This window comes from Numenius arquata, chromosome 15 (genome assembly GCF_964106895.1).
Source record: "Numenius arquata chromosome 15, bNumArq3.hap1.1, whole genome shotgun sequence".
In the NCBI taxonomy this organism is placed as follows: Eukaryota; Metazoa; Chordata; class Aves; order Charadriiformes; family Scolopacidae; genus Numenius; species Numenius arquata.
This window is the reverse complement of record NC_133590.1, coordinates 13,383,544-13,401,766: the sequence shown is the minus strand read 5'-3', so window position 1 is coordinate 13,401,766 and position 18,223 is coordinate 13,383,544. Positions and strand designations below refer to the sequence as shown.

Below are 18,223 nucleotides of genomic sequence, written 5' to 3'. Positions count from 1 at the left end.
AGAGAAAGAAATATAGAGGAGCTGGTTATTGGCACAGGTTGAGACCCAGGAATAGACATTGATAGGTATGTTTGGGTGAATAAATCTTTCTTGAGGTAAGTACACACGGAGAGAGAGAGTTGTTTGTGGTCTATAGAAGGTGAAGGAGTGGGACGGCCCTGCCTGAAGTTCTGAGAAGTTCTTACCTGCAGAAGTGGAGGTGTGCCAGCAAACCTGCCGCTGCTTGAGTCTCTCACTGCGTCCTGCTGGGTACATCCTTGTGTCTGACCACAATTTTCTAACCAAGCTTTTCTTCTGGCTCAGATGTCCCCATGCTATGCATTCTTGGGCAAAAGTGCTGCTGTTTCCAGCAACATGTAAGTTCATGTGGTGGCCTTTCACCTCAGATCACTTGGTGAGGAGGCTCTTGCAGGGATTCTTAGGTAACTGCAGCACATGGAAACTTCACTGACATCTTCACTGCTTTGATGAACCTGCCTGGAATCATAGAATGGTTTGGGTTGGAAGGGACCTTAAAGCTCATCTATTTCCAATCCCCCTGCCATAGGCCAGGACGCCTCCCACTAGACCAGGTTGCTCAAAAACCCATCCAACCTGGTCTTGAACACCTGCAGGGATCTGCTGGTGAATTAAGGACTTATTAGAGGTGAATGAGAGAACGAGATCAAACACTGCTGGCACATGATTTGGCCCCTAATATTACCACCGCCACCTCACTTAATTAGGTGTTGTGATGGGTGACACTTAGGTTGCTATTTGTGTCACTAAAATGTATATTTTTTACTTATTTTAAACAAGCACAGGTCTGATATTGGCAGGAGAAGATTTTTGCTGCTATGCTGTATGCAGCCGTTGTCACACATCAACATATATACAGCTACCATGCTTACTCACCTGTTAAAGGGTGGAATATATCCACATTGTTATAATATATAGTATAAATAAAAAAAAAAAAACCACAAACACCCAGTTGTCTCTTTTTAGAAGAGACACTATTTTACAGAACCAGACTGTTGTATGTGAAAGAAAATACACGATGTTTACATATATACATCATTGAAATGTACACATGTAAAGCTGCCCAAAGCAAATAATGTAAAATTCCCCCAAATCACATTCCTCAGGTCTTTAATTAATGTATATTTGAGTCTATATTCTATGAAAGTACTTCTTATCACGCTTGGAAATGTCAATCCTCTCCTGTTTCTGTGTATCCTTCTTCACTCACTGCAATGAGCTAAATAATAATTTGCAGCTAAATCTCCTTTAGTTACCAAAAAATTGGTCATTAATGATGTCACGGAAGAGTCTATTTTTCTATTACTTCTCACCACATACGTGAGTGTCCACAATATTTGCAAAAGAGTGACTGTGCTGCAAATGGTAACAAAATTATACACATTTTCTGTTGCTCGTGCTCTGCCGTCATAAGTTAGGACCAAGTGGGGAGAGGACTGGATACTTTGGAAAGGGAAAACAACACAGCTGGGAAATCACTAAAATGGGATATCCAGGATATTCAGGCTGCCCCTGAATCCAGAGAACAAGCAGCCTGTTTCACACACCACATCCAGTGGGTCTCAGCTCCCGTGCTGCACCCAGTCACCCCACACTCTGTGCCAAGGGTGACAAAGCCACCTATGCCAGATAAAACTATCTGAAAAGTTTGATGGGAAGCAGTTTTCCATTAAAGGACTTTTTTTAAAAAAAAATCTAATTAAGTAAAGCAGTGGAAAAGCGGAGTATCTTTTATTCTAGTTTTAGAAAATGAAAATTCCTACCTTTAAAATAGAAAAAGTTGTAGTTTTTAGATTTAAAAAAATGTAAAAACTGAAAATAATTTTGCCACTGAAAATAAATTTTAATTTGTGTAAAAGAAAGGACAACAGACATAATGTAATGATTACATTTTTTTTGAGACAGGGACTAAGAGAGGAAGGATGATCATTAAACACATGGGACCAGATCACCCACAGTCTGGAAACCAAATATAGTAAAAGATATAGGTACTGAGATATGAAATTATGCTTATTATGGCATTAAAGTTATGAGAAACACATGAAATGTGACTGGAAGGTAGAATAAAGTGGGGTAACAGATGTAATACTTTCTCCTAAATGACTGGACAAGGGCAAGAAATACAACATACATGATGAAAATATAAGTTGGTATTTTCAACGTGGGAGTAAGGATCCGTATCTCATGCGAGCCAAGTGTTGTGCATTTCCTTCAGCACTGAAGGAATTTTAGAGATTATTATTAAAAGGATGAAAGATAAGATTTTATTCTCAGACAAATTGATTCCATTAAGGACACTGGGTTGCATGTGTGCAGCTGCTAACACAATACATCCTAATCTGTTTAGAAGATGTTTCAGAGAGAACAAAAGTCAGGATCATTCCAAAAAGAGTGAGAAAAAGGGTGACTGAAGAAACATGTCCTTCCTGGTTGTCAGATGGGCTCCCATGTACTCCAGGAGAACCCTCTTACACGTTGGCACATACTATGTGTTGAGTTTTATTAGTTATATTTAACTCATATATAGTTTTGATGTGTATAAATATATATATATAAACTTGTATGTATAAACTAAGTATATAGTTAAATAGTATATATAGTATATATATAAATAAACTAAGTTATATATAAACTATTTTAAAGTTTTATATATATATATATAAAACCTAACATAAACAAGGGAGGCTGAGTTTGGTGCTGGAGAGGGATCCTATATTTGTAAAAGCTGGGAAAAAAAAATACCCTGAAAGGGAACATAGCAGAACATGTATGGAATGAGGATTATTTGCCACAGACCCACATCACACGTACCTTCCTGTACTCCCAGTGTCCCAGTGCAGGCAGATGAGCCTTGCCAGATGTGGGCAGTGTTCATCCCCAGCTCCCTGTGCCCACCCCCGCCCGTACAGCATCTCCGGGGGGAGGGAAACACTTTTGTACACAGGCTGGGAGGCGAAGGCTGGCTGCCAAGTTTACTTTTCTTTGAATAAATGCTCTCCCGGATCAGCTGCATGTGGGAAGACTAAAGACACTGTTAGGGGATTTAGCTCAAAGTGTCTTGTAACTCTGTTTTTTGGAAGAAAGAAGCAAAACGACAAAAAAAAAAAAAAAAAAAAAAAAAAAAAAAAAAAAAAAAAAAAGGAAAGGCAGGAGAGGAAAAGCAGCAAGCTAATGGCACTGGAGATCCCACCTGCCAAAAGCCGGCGGAGCAGAGAGCTTTGTCCGTCTGGCTGGCTGGTGAGCCCAGGATCACATGCATCCCCGTCCTGCCCCCTCCCTCCCCAGCCCTCCGTCCCCGCTGCGCTCCTCGCAACTTTTTGCGGAACTCGCCCAAAGCGGAGGCACTTTTTGCAGGCAGGCGCCTTCAGCCTCCTCTGCCTCTCCCGCGGGGGGCGGTTCGCCAGCTGCCAAAGCTCTTTTTTCTCTCTTGCCAAGTAAAGTTCTGGGACTTGAAGAGGAGATTTCAAATGATAATGATTGCCCTCAGCAAGAAAAGCTCATGTTCTTCTCAGCTCTGCCTCGCTCTCTGCGCCTTTGGGCTGGCATTGCTGGGGGATGTGTCCCAGGCTGTCCCCATGGACGATCAGGATTATTACCTGCAGGAGATTAGCAACAGGGATCATTATTATTCCTTTCCGTATCCCGGTGAAGAGTTTTTTCCTTTCACGGAGCAACCTGGAGAGGAAGGACCTGTCCGCGCTGCGGAGACAGAGGAGCGCCCAGGGTTCAAACCAAGCAGGAAAGAGTTAAAACCGAAGAAAAGCAACAAAAAAGGAAAATCCATTCTTGAAACTCCACCAGGTAACTTTCCACCCCTCCTCCAGAGCTTGGAGTCTGCTGAATCTCATGCTGACTGTGACTTTTAGCATTAATGAATATCCAGTTGATAGCAGTCTTGGTAATAATAACAATAAATGTGCTCGTGGTGGTGATGATGACAAGACATTAATTTTTAATATCCTGCAGAACAGATCTACAGAACTTTTATAGGCTTTTTAACCATTTCTTCATCAAGTAAAGAGATTCAGAGGGTAATGTACTAATTATGCTGCACTCTCACTAGTACGCGGACTTTACTTTCTTAATTACTCTTGACAGCTGGCTTGATGTTAAAGCTGCTGTTCTCTAAGCAAGAGAGAGACAGATTCTGATTGTACATGGTGACACCTTACTTTATCCCTTGTCATTTTAATCTGAGAGGTTACTGAAATGATTTTACTTATAAAACTGTGAATTTCTTTGATTTCGTTTTAAAGCCCTGCAGAGGAAGATATGTAAACCAAGATCTTCCTGTAAAAGACTAAGCCACAACAAGCTCAATTTAATTATTGACCTGTAAAATAAAGAAATTAACCAGCAAGAAAAGTGCCTTATAATAAAAAGGCCACCCTTAATTCCATTTTCTATTTTCTGCATTTGATTGGATGAAAATATGCAAATATTGAAGTTTGCAGAAACTTGATCAGCTTTCACCATCCCGTTGTCCCCATTAAGAGCTAATTACACATCCCTGAAAGTAGAGTAATTTGTTTCTGTGTTTCCCGGATGTATGGTAGGTGCTTTACTGGTTTGGGACACTTAGGAGTGAGCTTGTCCCATGGACTTTAGAGTTGTAAAATTTGGGGCCAAATCCCACTCTTCTACAGCTGAACTCCTCTTTACTTCAGAAGGAAACTTTTGATATTAACAGTTGGAGCATATGGCACAAAGTTTGAAGTTTAGAGCTGTTAATACATGCCATACAGTAGAGCAGAAGAGCCAGGGTTGTAGAGTGGCTTTAACTTTTCCCAGTTACGTCTAGTAGATAGTGAACAAAATATTTTCAATTTAATTTTAACAGTAACAGAAATTAATTAGCCTTTGATTAGTAAAGTCAAGGCCAAGCTGGATGGGACTTTGAGCAACCTGGTCTAGTGGGAGGTGTCCCTGCCCATGGCAGGGGGTTGGAACGAGATGATCTTTAGGGTCCCTTCCAACCCAAACCAGGCTATGATTCTACGATATGAAATTTCATAACAACAAACAGTGATAAGAAAATACAATTTTTGAAATCTGCAAAATAATTTGTGGGGCATGCAGTTTGGATTGCCGGTGAGAACCAAGGCTGAAATCACGGAAATCAAGGAAATGAAGGAAATATACCTTGTCTGGGGGAGCAGAGACATGAGACATCTGTGCCTATGGCTCGATCAGAGACCAGCAGCTTTCCAAGCAGACGATACTGCCTGGACCATCTCAAGGACTGGCTTATTAGGCTAATTATCTAACCATGGGCACCACCTGGATTTTAACGCTCTGTAATTGGGTACCAGGCTTTTTCTTCTTCAGTGTGGTGGAGACAATACAGGTTTCCAGCCTGTAGTGGGATGTTCTGCAGTTCAGCTCTGCTTTCACCTTCCCTGTTGGCTTTTTCTCAATTTCCCCAGCACCATGGCTTCACACATACTCCACCAAACATGACAGTGATGAGAACAGCATCCAATCTGTGAGGGCAATGTTCATTTATCTTTACAGACAGGCATCTTCCTTGTTCTGCAGCCACTGCACTGGGCACTTTACAGGTGCAGAGAAGGCAGCAGCCGTACCAATAACTACATCTATCATTGTGGAACACTCGTCCCTTCCAAACATGGTTTGGTTTATGCACCGTAGACACAGCAGTACAAAACTCAAACTATATCACACCTCTGACCTACCAGGGAGCATACTGAGGTCTGACAAGCAGCCTGAATTTGGTCATTTCCTAAGAATGTTTGATTTTATAAATGGAACCGCATTCATTTTTCTATACAGGAAATTATGGAATTAGAAAGGGAAAAAAAGACCTCTTCAAACCTTCCCCAGAAAACACTCCATTGTGTGCCAACCAATTGACTTGTGCAAGACTCATCTTCTAATGTACTGGTTTTTACTTTCCACCCTGCCTGACTCTCTCAGTCCAGGGAGTTCATTTTATTTCTGCATTCAGTCAGGTGAGGTCCTTCCTCAACCTCTTCCTCTTCCTTGGCATGGCCAAGCACATTGGCAAGGGGAGCATGGAAGAGGCTGGTGACACACCACCAAAAGCAGCTGGAAATTAATAGCTCGGTCCCTCCTTCCACAACAGACAATCATTCTTTTGACACAGTTGAGCTTCCAGGCTTTCACCAGCCATGTGCGATAAGAGGTCTTAAAGAAATAGCCAGAGGTTCAGCAAACAACTGGTCCCCTCTACCAAACTTTCGCTCCTTGCTCCAACACATGGAGGCTTGACACCAACTCAACAAACTGGCTGTTAGACTTACTTCAATATGGGAAAATGCAGTGTATTTCCTTGGGAGCAGCTGTACTATTTTAATGGAAATATCCATAATAAGCCCTGAGGCAAACACCCAGCAAAGAGAATGGTTAGCATTTGTTAAAGATGTAAGTGAAAACAGGAGGTTTTTAGCAGGAAGACAATTTTAATTGCAGCCAGTGTTAAAAGTTCTGGCTATAATATTTTAAATTTCTCCTTTCTCCTCTCCCAAAGGCAGGTAAGGGCCAGGTCCTGCCAGTGCAGGGACTCCAATGGTGACCGTGTCACCAGGGATCGGTTTGAAATGAAGGTCTAAAAATCTGGCCCCTCACAGAGTTGCCTAAATAATAATACATACCTATATTTTCTCACATCTGGCCTGTTAAGAGGACAGCTAGAAATAATGATAGCAGTTGCCAAACAGATATCCATGAGTAGTAACTACAAATCTGTCTGTGTAAATATGTGTGTTGTGTGTATATGTATACATTTATGTGTTTATACATATATCCGGAATTGGAGTTAATTTATTGGACATGCAGTAAATACAAAAATTTGCTTTTTGTGAGGCTTGCTGGCAACTGGGCATGCGGGATTAATTAATTGTAACAAACAATAGGCTGGCTGGGAGCTGGGATGAAGAAAGCAGAGGAACAGGGACGTATGATCTGCCCTTTGGCTGAGCAGCTGGTACTGATCAACCCTAGCTTTGAATCAAAGTTGAATTCAAACATAGCAATCTGAAGGACACAGCACATAACAGATGACACAGACTCAGTTTATTTAAGCTAATTACTGAAGGTGGTGAGAATATACATATTTTCAATCTGTGAAATATTAATGTAGAAAAAATTCTATTGATGCGAGTGGGGTTGCAATTGTGTGATTTTTTTAAAAAGTATTAATAGAATCAATATTTGCAAATACTTGATTCAAATAACAGTTAAAAATATCAGTCTGTCTCCTTGCCCTTTAAAAAACTCATAAATGAAGTGGTACTAGGTCACCCTTGGAAGGTAAACAGTTGGATTGACAGGTTTCTGTATATACATATTTCCATTTTCTAATTCCATCCTTGTTTGTTTAAGCCTCTATCCAAAGCCCGTTCAAATCAGTGGAAAGAACCTTCTTAACATCAATGTTTTTCTTTTATGAGGCCTTTAATAGAGGTTAATATATGCCGCCTCAGGTACCATCTGTGGGGCAGACCCCTAAGATGTTTCGGGGTCTGTCTGCAGTCCCCACGAGCACTGCTCAGTGTTGCACGTTGCTCTGGGTCGTGACCAAACGGTTCCTATTGAGCCCAAATCTGCCACGATTAAATCTGTAATTATTTTGATTTGATTTACAAAATTTATAATTGTTCTTTTTCTGGCCATACCTCAATTCTGACTGTCTTTAGAAAATAAAGGAATGGTGTTTATTTATATGGCAGTGCCCAGAAAGGGGTTTAGTGGGTTCAGGGCACATTTATCTTGTGTTTCACAGGTCTTCCAGTGTTTGATCTCTATGATCCAACATATGTGTCTGTGTAATAGTCGTGATTTCCTTTGTCTTGTCTTATCTGTTGCTCTCCCCAGGCTTCATGAAACTCTTCAGGTGCGTCACTGTTTACTTGCCCCATATTTGTTTATTTTCGCATAATATTGCCCCCTGTTCAGCGTGTAATTCTTAAGGTTTTTGGTTTGTTGGGGTTTTTTTGTGGGTTATTTTTTTTAATTTAGGTAGGGCACAGGAAGCTCTTGGATGGGTCAGGATCTCACAGGACCAAGTGTCTGAGGAGGAGTAAGTGAGGGAAGACGAAGAGAGGATAAAATGGCCAATGCAAGCAACCATGAAAATTATCTTGCGGAAAGAATTTGAATGTATAAAAATAGGCTGATAATACATTAATTGAGGCATTTGTCAAGATATGAGATAACGAAGGCTTGGAGAGAGATCAGTGAGTGAATAAGAAGGAAAAGCTGAATCATAGAGGCGTTACTTAGGAAATACTGGAAAGATTGCAAAATGATGATGATGACCTGAAGAGAGTGTGAAGTTAAAAACATGACAAGTTTATGGTGTTACTGGCATTTGAATAGTGAATTTTTTCACTGGGAAGAAGATAGGAGGGAGTAATATATAAGGCATTGAACTGATAGCTGAAAGCACTTAAGAAGAGGTCAGCAAGATACACTGAGTTTCCAGTTAGAACAGAAGAAACACAGAAGGAGAAGGTAGCCTGTGAATCCACATTGCTTGCCAAAATTGTGGCTTTGGATGGGGTTAGCTAGAGCAGAGATGGAAAGGGGGCAGATTGCAAACAGACAGGCAGGCTGAAGAACTACCTAGAGAGTTGGGAGGAAGTCTAGGAGCAAAGGCAGTCATCAAAGTCAAGGTTTTCCAAAGACATTTGAAGTCCAGCATGTTGAACTTTGCTGGCACGTTGAAGGTGGGGTAATGCCTCAGAGCTCTGGCTGGGAAGAAGTCCCTGGAAACATTGGCAAGGAGCCTTTGAGTGGAACTCAAGGGCCGAAAGCCAGACGGGGCGGGCGACTGGCATGGGTCTGGCCAGGAGCAGAGCCAGCAGGGGCTTTCAGCAGCGTGTCGGGGAGCTTAGAGGGAAGGTGTGAAGGGAAATGGGAATACAAAAGAGACTCAGGGGGAACAGGAAACAGGCTTCGGGGGCAGGGAACTGACTCAAAGGGTAAAATGAAGGTTGGGGATGACTGCGTACATGGGCCGGTATTTAAGTGAAGGCTATTCAGTGATAAATGACTCATATAGGAATTAAGAAATAAGCACAGAATTACCCATATGCTGGGTAATTACCAGTGCTGCTGTTTTCTAGCCCGTGGGTATCCTCGCTCTTAAACCTTGTAGCTGGTTTCCATTCCTTAGAAGCCCAGAGAAAGCGGAGCACTCCTGTGACCTATAATGTAGATTGTAATTTTAAAGCTTTCGCTTGAACTTCTTATACTGCCAACTTGTAAGACTGAACTTATTGGCCGTAGGTGCATATCCCATGAATTTTAATATGACCTGTATCACATCCTAATTGCCAGATGTGACAAGCAAGGATGAAAACATGTGGCTTTTAATGAGCTTTCTTTCATCTACTAGCTTCTATTTTCTCCTCAGCACTTCTACAAATGTGTAGAATAATGAAATGGAACATAGCCATTCCATTTAAGAGCTCATCCTTTAAAGAATGTCACAACAAAAGAGGACAAAGGATGACTAAGAATGAATAATGAGCAATGCCCTCAAAATTGGCCAAACCTTTTTGATTAGCACCTTTCCTTACCCATGGCTTCGATGAATAATGTAACATGAGAAAAAAAAATAACAGAATAAACACATTTGATTATGCTAGAGAAAAACGTTTTCTACGATAATTCTCCAAGCAGTCTTTTCTGAATTCAAACTAATTTTTAAGGTGAGAAAAATAACCCTTTAAAAAAGGGACGGTTTCACTGCATAGATTTTAATAGCATGAACCTGAGTCTAAACTTGTTCCTGAAATGCTGGCATATTACAAGTCACTCATTATTTGAATTCATTCTTGGTTTTTAATGTTATTCTCTGTTCAGTGAGCTGACTAGACAGGTCAATCCAATGGTTCACAATCATATTTCACTTATTTCTTTTAGTTTTGGAATGAAGACTTCTGTCAGCTATGTGAACTTAGAATCTATCAAAAAGATGAAGCAGTGGAAGGTATGGTGCAGATGAAGAAATTTCTTGAATTTTCCATGTTTGAGCCTTTTCTTCCTGGGATTTTTGAGTCTTGCCCAATTCATTGTCTATGTAGAAATCAGACTACCAAAAGGTTTGTTGTCTGGGTACAGAGTTGAGGTTTGATTATGATATTCACAGATTGTTTGCTCTTCTATTATTATTATGCAAAGGGTTTATCAGATCTGGTCCTCTTGTCAGGCCTCTGGTGAGGTTATGTCTTGTGGTACTGCTTGTTTTATAAAGCAAGGCTTTTTGAAATGAACATATAAATATGTCCCTTTAACACTAGATTTTTGGGTACTCAAGGAAAACGGGAATAAGAAAAGCTCTAATGCAGCCAAAATTATTTGGCTTTTTGAATCCAGCGATTACACATGCAAAACACTCCATGGCCTTGACTCGGCTCAAACAAACGTTCACCGAGGGAAAACAGAGGTGACAGGAATAATCACTCATGGTAGAAACAAACACTCACCTTTAATCTTTCTGTCCCTGGGAGCTGCCTTAACAGACACTTTGGTCCTGTTTAATTCAAAAAGCCATGGATCAATGACAGCATTTGAGTTTCCTTCATTTTTGCATGGGATTTCATTCAGGGATGGTTGTGCCCATCATATTTGTGCAGTTACATCTCCATTGTAGAAGTCAATTCTCAGTAACCTGCCTGAACCTGCCGTGCCCAGGCAAGAATGAAGTGCGTGGACAATGGAATAAGGGTGTTTAGAGGACACTGTGGCCAGCACCAAGATGGGTCCCTAACACTGCTGCTGTCTGATTATTTTCCTGATGGGGATTTCTTTTCCTGAGCCACGGATGGTGCTGATCACTGAGCACCACAGCTACGTCTCTTAGGGGCTTGCCTAGCTCCTCTGGAAGCCTTTCTCTGGCTTTTTCTGTTGACTTCAAAAGGTGTTTGGTGGGGTTTTTACATATCTGACCAACTAATGAAAAACACCTCCATTGAACTCCTAGTAAAATACACTGCAATGTTAATTCACTACTTCTGGTGTAAACACTTTTCTAATTTCCTTGTAGCACAGCAAAAGGAACATTTATGATTCCATCCCCCCGTGGTTTTATCATCCCAGTGTGGGAAAGAACAGGGTGGTCTGGGTGTCTGTTGTGAGCTGGAAGGGATGGAACACCGTCAGAGAGGAGAAAGGCATTTTATTCTTCGTGCAGTCACCAGGCAGTCCTAAATCAACTTGACAGGTGTAAAAGGAAAAATGTTTCTCTTTTATACCCATAGCTAAACATGGCAACAAAAAAAAAGGTGAGAAAAACAAGAGGGGGAACGAAGAAATGCCAGATGGTGACTCTGAGAGTCAGAGTGCCTATGAAGACATCAGAGGAAGTATGTGGGCATCATTTAAAGCATCTTTGAGTATTTGGGTTCAGCTGTTAATCTCTCTAGCCTTGTTTGAATTAAGTTACAAAGCCTATTCTGGGGAATCTGCTTATAGATACCTAAGTCCTCTTTTGGACATAAAATAGTTCCTTTCTCATGGGTCACATACTGGCATTGGCAAGCAAGGATTTGTACCATATTATTATAGGTTAAATGGCAACAAGGAAAGATAAGGGATTTATTCCATATTTCCACAGTGATCTGCATCATTTTTCTAAAGAAAGGGGCCCCAAAAAAATCTTATTTCCATCTTGTAGTGGAACGGATGATTGGAGAATCACATATAGAGGCAGAAAGCTATGAGTCTTCTTCCAAAGACCTTTGAAAATGCTGACAAAGTGAGTCCAGGTACTACAGAAGCCCAGAGATGGGTGGGATGCATGAGGTTCAGAGAAGAAAATGGATAAATTCCTTGGTTGCCAAACTTGTAGCCCAGGAGAAATGACGGTTGAGGTATCTGGTCACTGAAATCACAAAGTATAGCAGCTGTTCCCTGCCTGAATGACTGAATTCTTTATTTAAAGAGAGAAGAAAATACAAGCGATAATATACTCTTGATCCACTTTTTCTGCAAAACTACTGCTTGTTGCTGAGGATCTGAAAGCACTTCTAAAAGAAAAAATAGTGTGATGTCTGTCTGCAAGCAATAGTTCAAGTCCACAATGAACAGAGAGCAAGTCAGCAGCTGAAGGCATTCAGTGTTATTTTGCAGGGAAAAGGGTCTTATAGATATACTTTCTAAATAATCCAAATCATGATGAAGTCTAGTAGGATGTGGAATACAAACTATTGCAGACACATCTGAATTGTTTGATATTGCTAATATCCAAACAGCAAGTGTGTACTTGGGGTGTTTTGATGCTTGAATGTTAGTCAAATGGCAATCATACTGACTGACTGCCTGAGAGAGAGCCCCCACACTCTTACAAGAGGAATAGAACAGGAAACTTTTCAAAACGTGATAGAAAATGCTAGTATGGAGTTATGCAGCTAAAATGTCACAGAACCCTTTGAAAAAGTGGAGAGAAAATAGCACAGAACTATTCCTCTGCAAAACCACTCCATATTTCTGTTCATTAATCCTGAATCAGACTTTTTTTCCTCCCAATTAGTAATATGAAAAATGAGTGGGTTTTATGCTCAGGGAAGCTTGCCTCTAAGATTTATTCCACAGTTTTTCAAGTGCAGAATACCTATGCTTACTAAATACTTCCAGCTCTTGTGCATAGGAAGGAGGATGGGCTCTCCAAGGCAGCAGCTGAGTTAGTCTTAGAAGGGTTTGGGTTGGAAGGGACTTTAAAGCTCATCCAATTACAGCCCCCCTAGACCAGGTTGCTCAAAGCCCCATCCAGCCTGGCCTTGAACCCCTCCAGGGATGGGGCATCCCCAGCTTCTCTGGGCAACCTGGGCCAGGGTCTCACCACCCTCACAGGAAAGAATTTCTTCCTAATACCTCATCTAAATCTCACCTCTTTCAGTTTAAAACCATTACCCCTCATCCTATTGCTCCACTCCCTGATAAAGAGTCCCTTCCCATCTCTTCTGTAGTCTTTTTTAGGTACTGGAAAGGTCTATGAGATCTCCCCAGAGCCTTCTCTTCAGGCTGAACAACTCCAACTCTCTCAGTCTGTCCTCACAGCAGAGGGGCTCCAGCCCTCTGAGTATCTTTGTGGCCCTCCTCTGGATTTTCTCCAACAGGTCCATGTCCTTCTGATGTTGGTGGCCCCAGAGCTGGAGGCAGAGCTGCAGAGGGGTCTTGAGAGAGTGGAGCAGAGGGGCAGAATCCCCTCCCTCGCCCTGCTGGCCACACTGCTGGGGATGGAGCCCAGGATGCGGTTGGCTTTCTGGGCCGTGAGTACACATTGCCAGCTCATGTTGAGCTTCTCATCGAGTTAATGATAAGTTGTAGCCTGCACTTTTCACATTAGCACATGTATTTTTGCAGTGAAGACAAGGGCTCTGTTGGTGCCAATGTGGGCTATTGCTAGCACGACACTGTTCTCCAGGGAAACGATGTCAAACCTCACTGGGCAAGTAGTATAATTTAGGGTTTATCTGAATGCTTTCCTGAGCAGTCCTCATGGGGTCCACAGGCTGGTAAGTGCATTGCCTTCAGTTTGGGTCTTTGGGCTCTCAGCCCTGAGCAAGCAGACATGCTTGCATGCGATTTTAAACTCCCTAATAACTCACATTTCATATAATTTGATTTCCTATCATTTGAAGGTTCTGACACACTTAGCTTTCCATCAGCAAAACCTCCAATGTGCTAAATGTTTAGCCTGACATTATGAGCCTTTGCTGGACCAGGGTTGAATTGTTAAACAAAGCAGGAGAGATGTTTAGACAGAATGAATGTTGGGAATCTTTTGCGGGCTGCAAAAAGCTGCAAGATCGTAGGAAGCTGGAATAAGGAGGAAGGACCTCTGAACACTCAGCCATTTGAGTTGGAGAGGTGCCCATCCTTTGAGATATTTGCCTGAACCTTGCTTGAACTGTTTCAACTTTTTTGCTCTGTAACATGGAGCTGGAACTTCATAAGTGCTTTCCTGCTGAACCTCCACTTCTTCCCTCGGATCAGCTCAGAAATACCGAGAGCCGTGTCTTTCTCACAGTATTTTTAGCATTTCTCTCTGTGGGCAGGAAGCTCAGAAGCTTGTGAATATGCTGAGTGCCCAAAATTTAAAAGATATTAACTGAGTTTTTAAAACCACAGAATCCTGGTGCTTTCTTGGGCTTGGGGCACTTTTTTAAATTATTTTTTTTAGTTCCCTAAATTGGCTTTTCCATGACTAGCTTGAGGTCAGGTAGAGAGTGGGAAGTAAAATGGATGGACTCTGGTATGTGCCATTGCCTTTTTGACAATGAATGTCTGAAAGCTAAAAAGTCATCTGGAAGCTGAAATCCTTTGGGAAGCCGAGGAAAAGCTCATGGGAAGCACAGCTGGTGAAATGTGGGAAAGGGAGAGCCTGACTCCAGAATGCGTGTGTGTTTTCTGAGCTCCTGAAAAATCATGCCTTTTTCAGAAATTACTTTAGGGAATAATTAATTGCCTGTGCAAGCTGGGCTCTGTGCTTAGATTTCTTCATCCCAGGTGCATTTTCCAGTGGGATTCATGTGGTCCCCTGGGGTTTGTGGCCCCAGAGTGAGCCCAAACACCAGTCACAGACCTGTTCTCAGGAGAAACATCCCTCATGCACCCCTCTTTGCACCCCAGGAATTCCACTCCTCTGCTCTTTAGGCTTTTCCTTTCTTTTATTTGTTTAAAAGAGTAGTCATGTTTCAATCCAGACCTGGATTTGATTTTCTCAAATCTTAGAGATTTAATTGTTTCTTGAAGTTTTACTTCCTTTTGCTTTGAACTCTTAAATACTCTGCTTTCAGGGTGCATCTAGAGGGTGCAACAGCTTGGACAGAGGGTGCTTTAAAGGAAAGAAAAAAGCTCTGTTATATGAGTTCCTAAATCTCTTGCTTTTCAGGACTTCTGGGTATATCCAAACAACCTCCAGTTATTTTCTGTGTGCACTTGGCCAATTTTTCTTCCCTTCACTAAAACACTTTTCTGCTGTTTGGGACTTTAAATATATCAGCCACTTCTTACTTTTTAGTGCTGTCTTAGAGCTGAGCTTGAATCAACCATGCAATTGAAAAAAAAAGTCAATTAAGAATAGTTAAATGAAAAGCAAACAAGCTGACTAAATTTGTTTTTTTCTTTTACTATGTTCTAGAAAATACAAACTGATTACTTTTTCAGGGTTGGGGAGGAGCACAAAGTTTGAGTTCAGGTTAATTGTAACCACACAACTTTCTTCGGAAATCATAGTCTGAGCAATAGCTCCAGGCACTACAGTGACTTCTGTGCTTTATGAGAAAGTGTTTGGTTTTGTTCATTCCTCTTGTTATTTCATATGAAATAATAACAACAGATGTGATTTTAGGAAAAAAAAAAAAAGCTGTATAAATGTCTAAACTCACTGCTAGAGCAGACACACCAGGTCTCCATAAAACCGAGACTTACACTTTATAAAAGGTTTTAAACCCAAGTTGGATTGATTTTAGGTATTTCCTGTCACAGGCTCTCTATATAGGTCAAGTATTTAGCCCAGATGTGCAACCTGGAGGAGGGCTAGGCAGCAACTGAGACCAGCCTGTGCAGGGTGATGGCTCACAAATAAACTCTGAGGCTTGGGCAGTCGCTCGCACCCCCTCCGTGAGGCTTCCTTGCCATGGGCAGCACAACTAGTGCTGTGAGAGGAGGAGAGGTATTAATTGCAAGAGGTATAAGCACAGCTGGGTGCTGAGATATGATGGTTGGCTTGGCAATCTCTGCTGAAGTGGTCACCCCACCTTTGAGGGTCTTCTTGCTTGTGCATGGAGGTGTCTTTGCAACTATATGTTTGTTTACATGCAGAGGAGGCAAACTTTAAGGTCACTTCTGATTAGCAGCATATTCTTTGGGAAGATTTAAAATTGGCAAGGATTAGTTTTCCGCAAAAGCAGCAGGGGAGAAACGACTCTCGGAAAGACGATCCTTTACTATTCACCGAAGTCTCGCTGCAGATACGGACTGATTCAATTCTACATTCTTTTGGTAAATGCGTATTTTTAGTTTTCATCCTGAAAAAATGAAAGATGGCATTTCACCTCACAGCTAATGACTGTCTGCTGCTGAAAGACATAGTTCATAGTACTTCATCGTGCTGGCTCTGAAGTATGCTGGCTGCCACCAAGAGCTAAGCCAGGAAGCCATGCAGCCTACTGTGTAACCCAAAACTGAATAGCAAAGTGATTTTCTCTTAATTCCTGATTTGCTTGTGTTAGGCTTTGGATTGCTTCATCAAAGGAAGCTAATGCATCTGTTTCAATCTCACATACACTAAATTTTCTGCCTTCCAAAAAATTAAAAGAAATATATTTTTGGTGTATTCTAGAGCTTACCTTGATTCAAGGTTGAAGAACATTAAGTAGTGCTGGCCAGGAAGTGGCTGATTTCAGTCTTTCTCAAGCGTAAATTTAGTACTCAGGAATGGAGGTAACTATAGTAGTGGTGATGAAATTTAATGGCTCGTCAGTACTAATGAGACCTCCTTTACAACTTCTCAAGTTTTTCCTGCTCTATGTGTGTGGGCTTCCTCTGTGTGCTAGGGAGAGTGAGAAGGTGCAAGCTGGGTGATGGCAGAGTGGTGTCACCTATTTCAGTGAAATTAGGTGTTTTTAGAGAACTTCTGAGGCTGTTCATGTGTATTTCACCACTAGGTCTACTATAGCCCCAGGTGTGTAATTCTGATCCTCGTGATGGGGTGTATACAACCCCTTTCCTATGTCTTCCCACTTGGATACTTCCCATGTGCTCCCTGGGATCCCTATTGTGCTCCAAAAAGGTGGCTCTGCTGTAAAATGCTTAAAGCTGGCAGAATTCTTGGTAGGTGTATGATTCCAGGGCTCGAAGTTATGGAAAATTTCTAGGCTATGTATGTTTAAGGAATTTCCTGACTATGCTGTCACTCTGTACAACTGCATAGTGAACATGCTATACCTAACTGGATATATTCACTTCTGTATGAAGTTCCTACTACAGTTTTCATAGAGGTGGAGGAAAAAGAATTGCACCATAAGACAATTTTATACTCGTACAACTGGTTTTATGCAGTTGTACTATTTTTGGTAAAATGCACTCCAATAGAATTGTTAAAGTGGTTAAACTTCAGCACTTTAAAGGTGTCTTTTTTCTTGGGCCAGGGCAGTATCTTATGATAGTAGCTATTTTCTGTCTTGATTTTGTATTTGTTAATGGTATTCCAAGTTTCAATATTTATTTTTAATGGCTAGACTTAATGTTCTTATTGTAGAATCTTTGATCTTGCAGTATATCTCAGTGATTTGATTTTTTAAGCTATTTCTGGAATGAACACATTTTTAATGGCAATTTTAGTCCTATACCCAGCCATTGTGCGAGTGGTCTGTCTCAGTTTCTTTTTTTTACATTGTTTGGCTGAGTCTGTTTGGCTCTGGGAAAAAAAAGGATAGTTCTCATTTTTGATGGCTGTACTCAGTTTTGTGGCTTTAACTGGAATTACAGAAAGTCTTCATCCTGTGCTTCAGAAAAACATCAGAAGAGACATTTTAAAATTAATACCACAGAATTCAGCCTTAGTCAAAATTCATAATAAAAAGTTAAGAATTTATATGATATTTTTCAGACTGTATTTTTTTTGGCCATTGAAGGTAATAATTTTTCTTTTTCAGAGCAATCAAATACACATATTCTTTTGTAGAAAAAATGGAGGACTTGTCAGGTTTGGGTACAAATGAGAGGGTACTTTGTATTACCAGCATCTGGAAGCCTTTCCTAGGGCTATGCCTACAGTGATAGTTAATACCTCCATATGCTGGTGGTCCGCACTGAATACAGCTTGTCCTCCCATCATTTCTTTTGTTAATGGCTTGGATGCCATGACCAGGTTTGCAATAAATTCCACCCTCCTCCTTTCCCACATCAGGTCAGCAAGGACGCATTCCCATGGGCAGTAAGGAAGAAACTCGGGGTGCCTGCCTGCACCCCCCTTCCATCTGCCTTTCTCTTCTCCCAAAGAGACGGGGAAAAGAGAGATGAGGCCAAACACATGTAAGAGCTATGGACAGTGTTTCCACACCTGCCCACCTCTCCACCTGCAGGAGGCTGCTTCCTGAAGGCACGTAAGGGTATGGTTGCTTCTTCCCCCTGAGTAGAAGGACCACAGGCAGCAAGAACCAGAGCCAGGAGGAAAAATGGGAAATGCCTCTTGTGCCCAAGCATGCAG

General features: G+C 41.4%; 1 protein-coding gene across 1 annotated transcript in view; it reads left to right on the top strand.

Moving 5' to 3' along the window:
• The first annotated feature begins 3,491 nt into the window (after positions 1-3,491).
• Positions 3,492-18,223, top strand: part of CPXM2 (carboxypeptidase X, M14 family member 2) — a 70,034-nt gene continuing 55,302 nt past the window's right edge. Inside the window, exon 1 of the mRNA XM_074158888.1 lies at positions 3,492-3,819. Coding sequence (XP_074014989.1) covers positions 3,492-3,819 — 328 coding nt within the window. The remainder of the gene's footprint in view (positions 3,820-18,223) is intronic.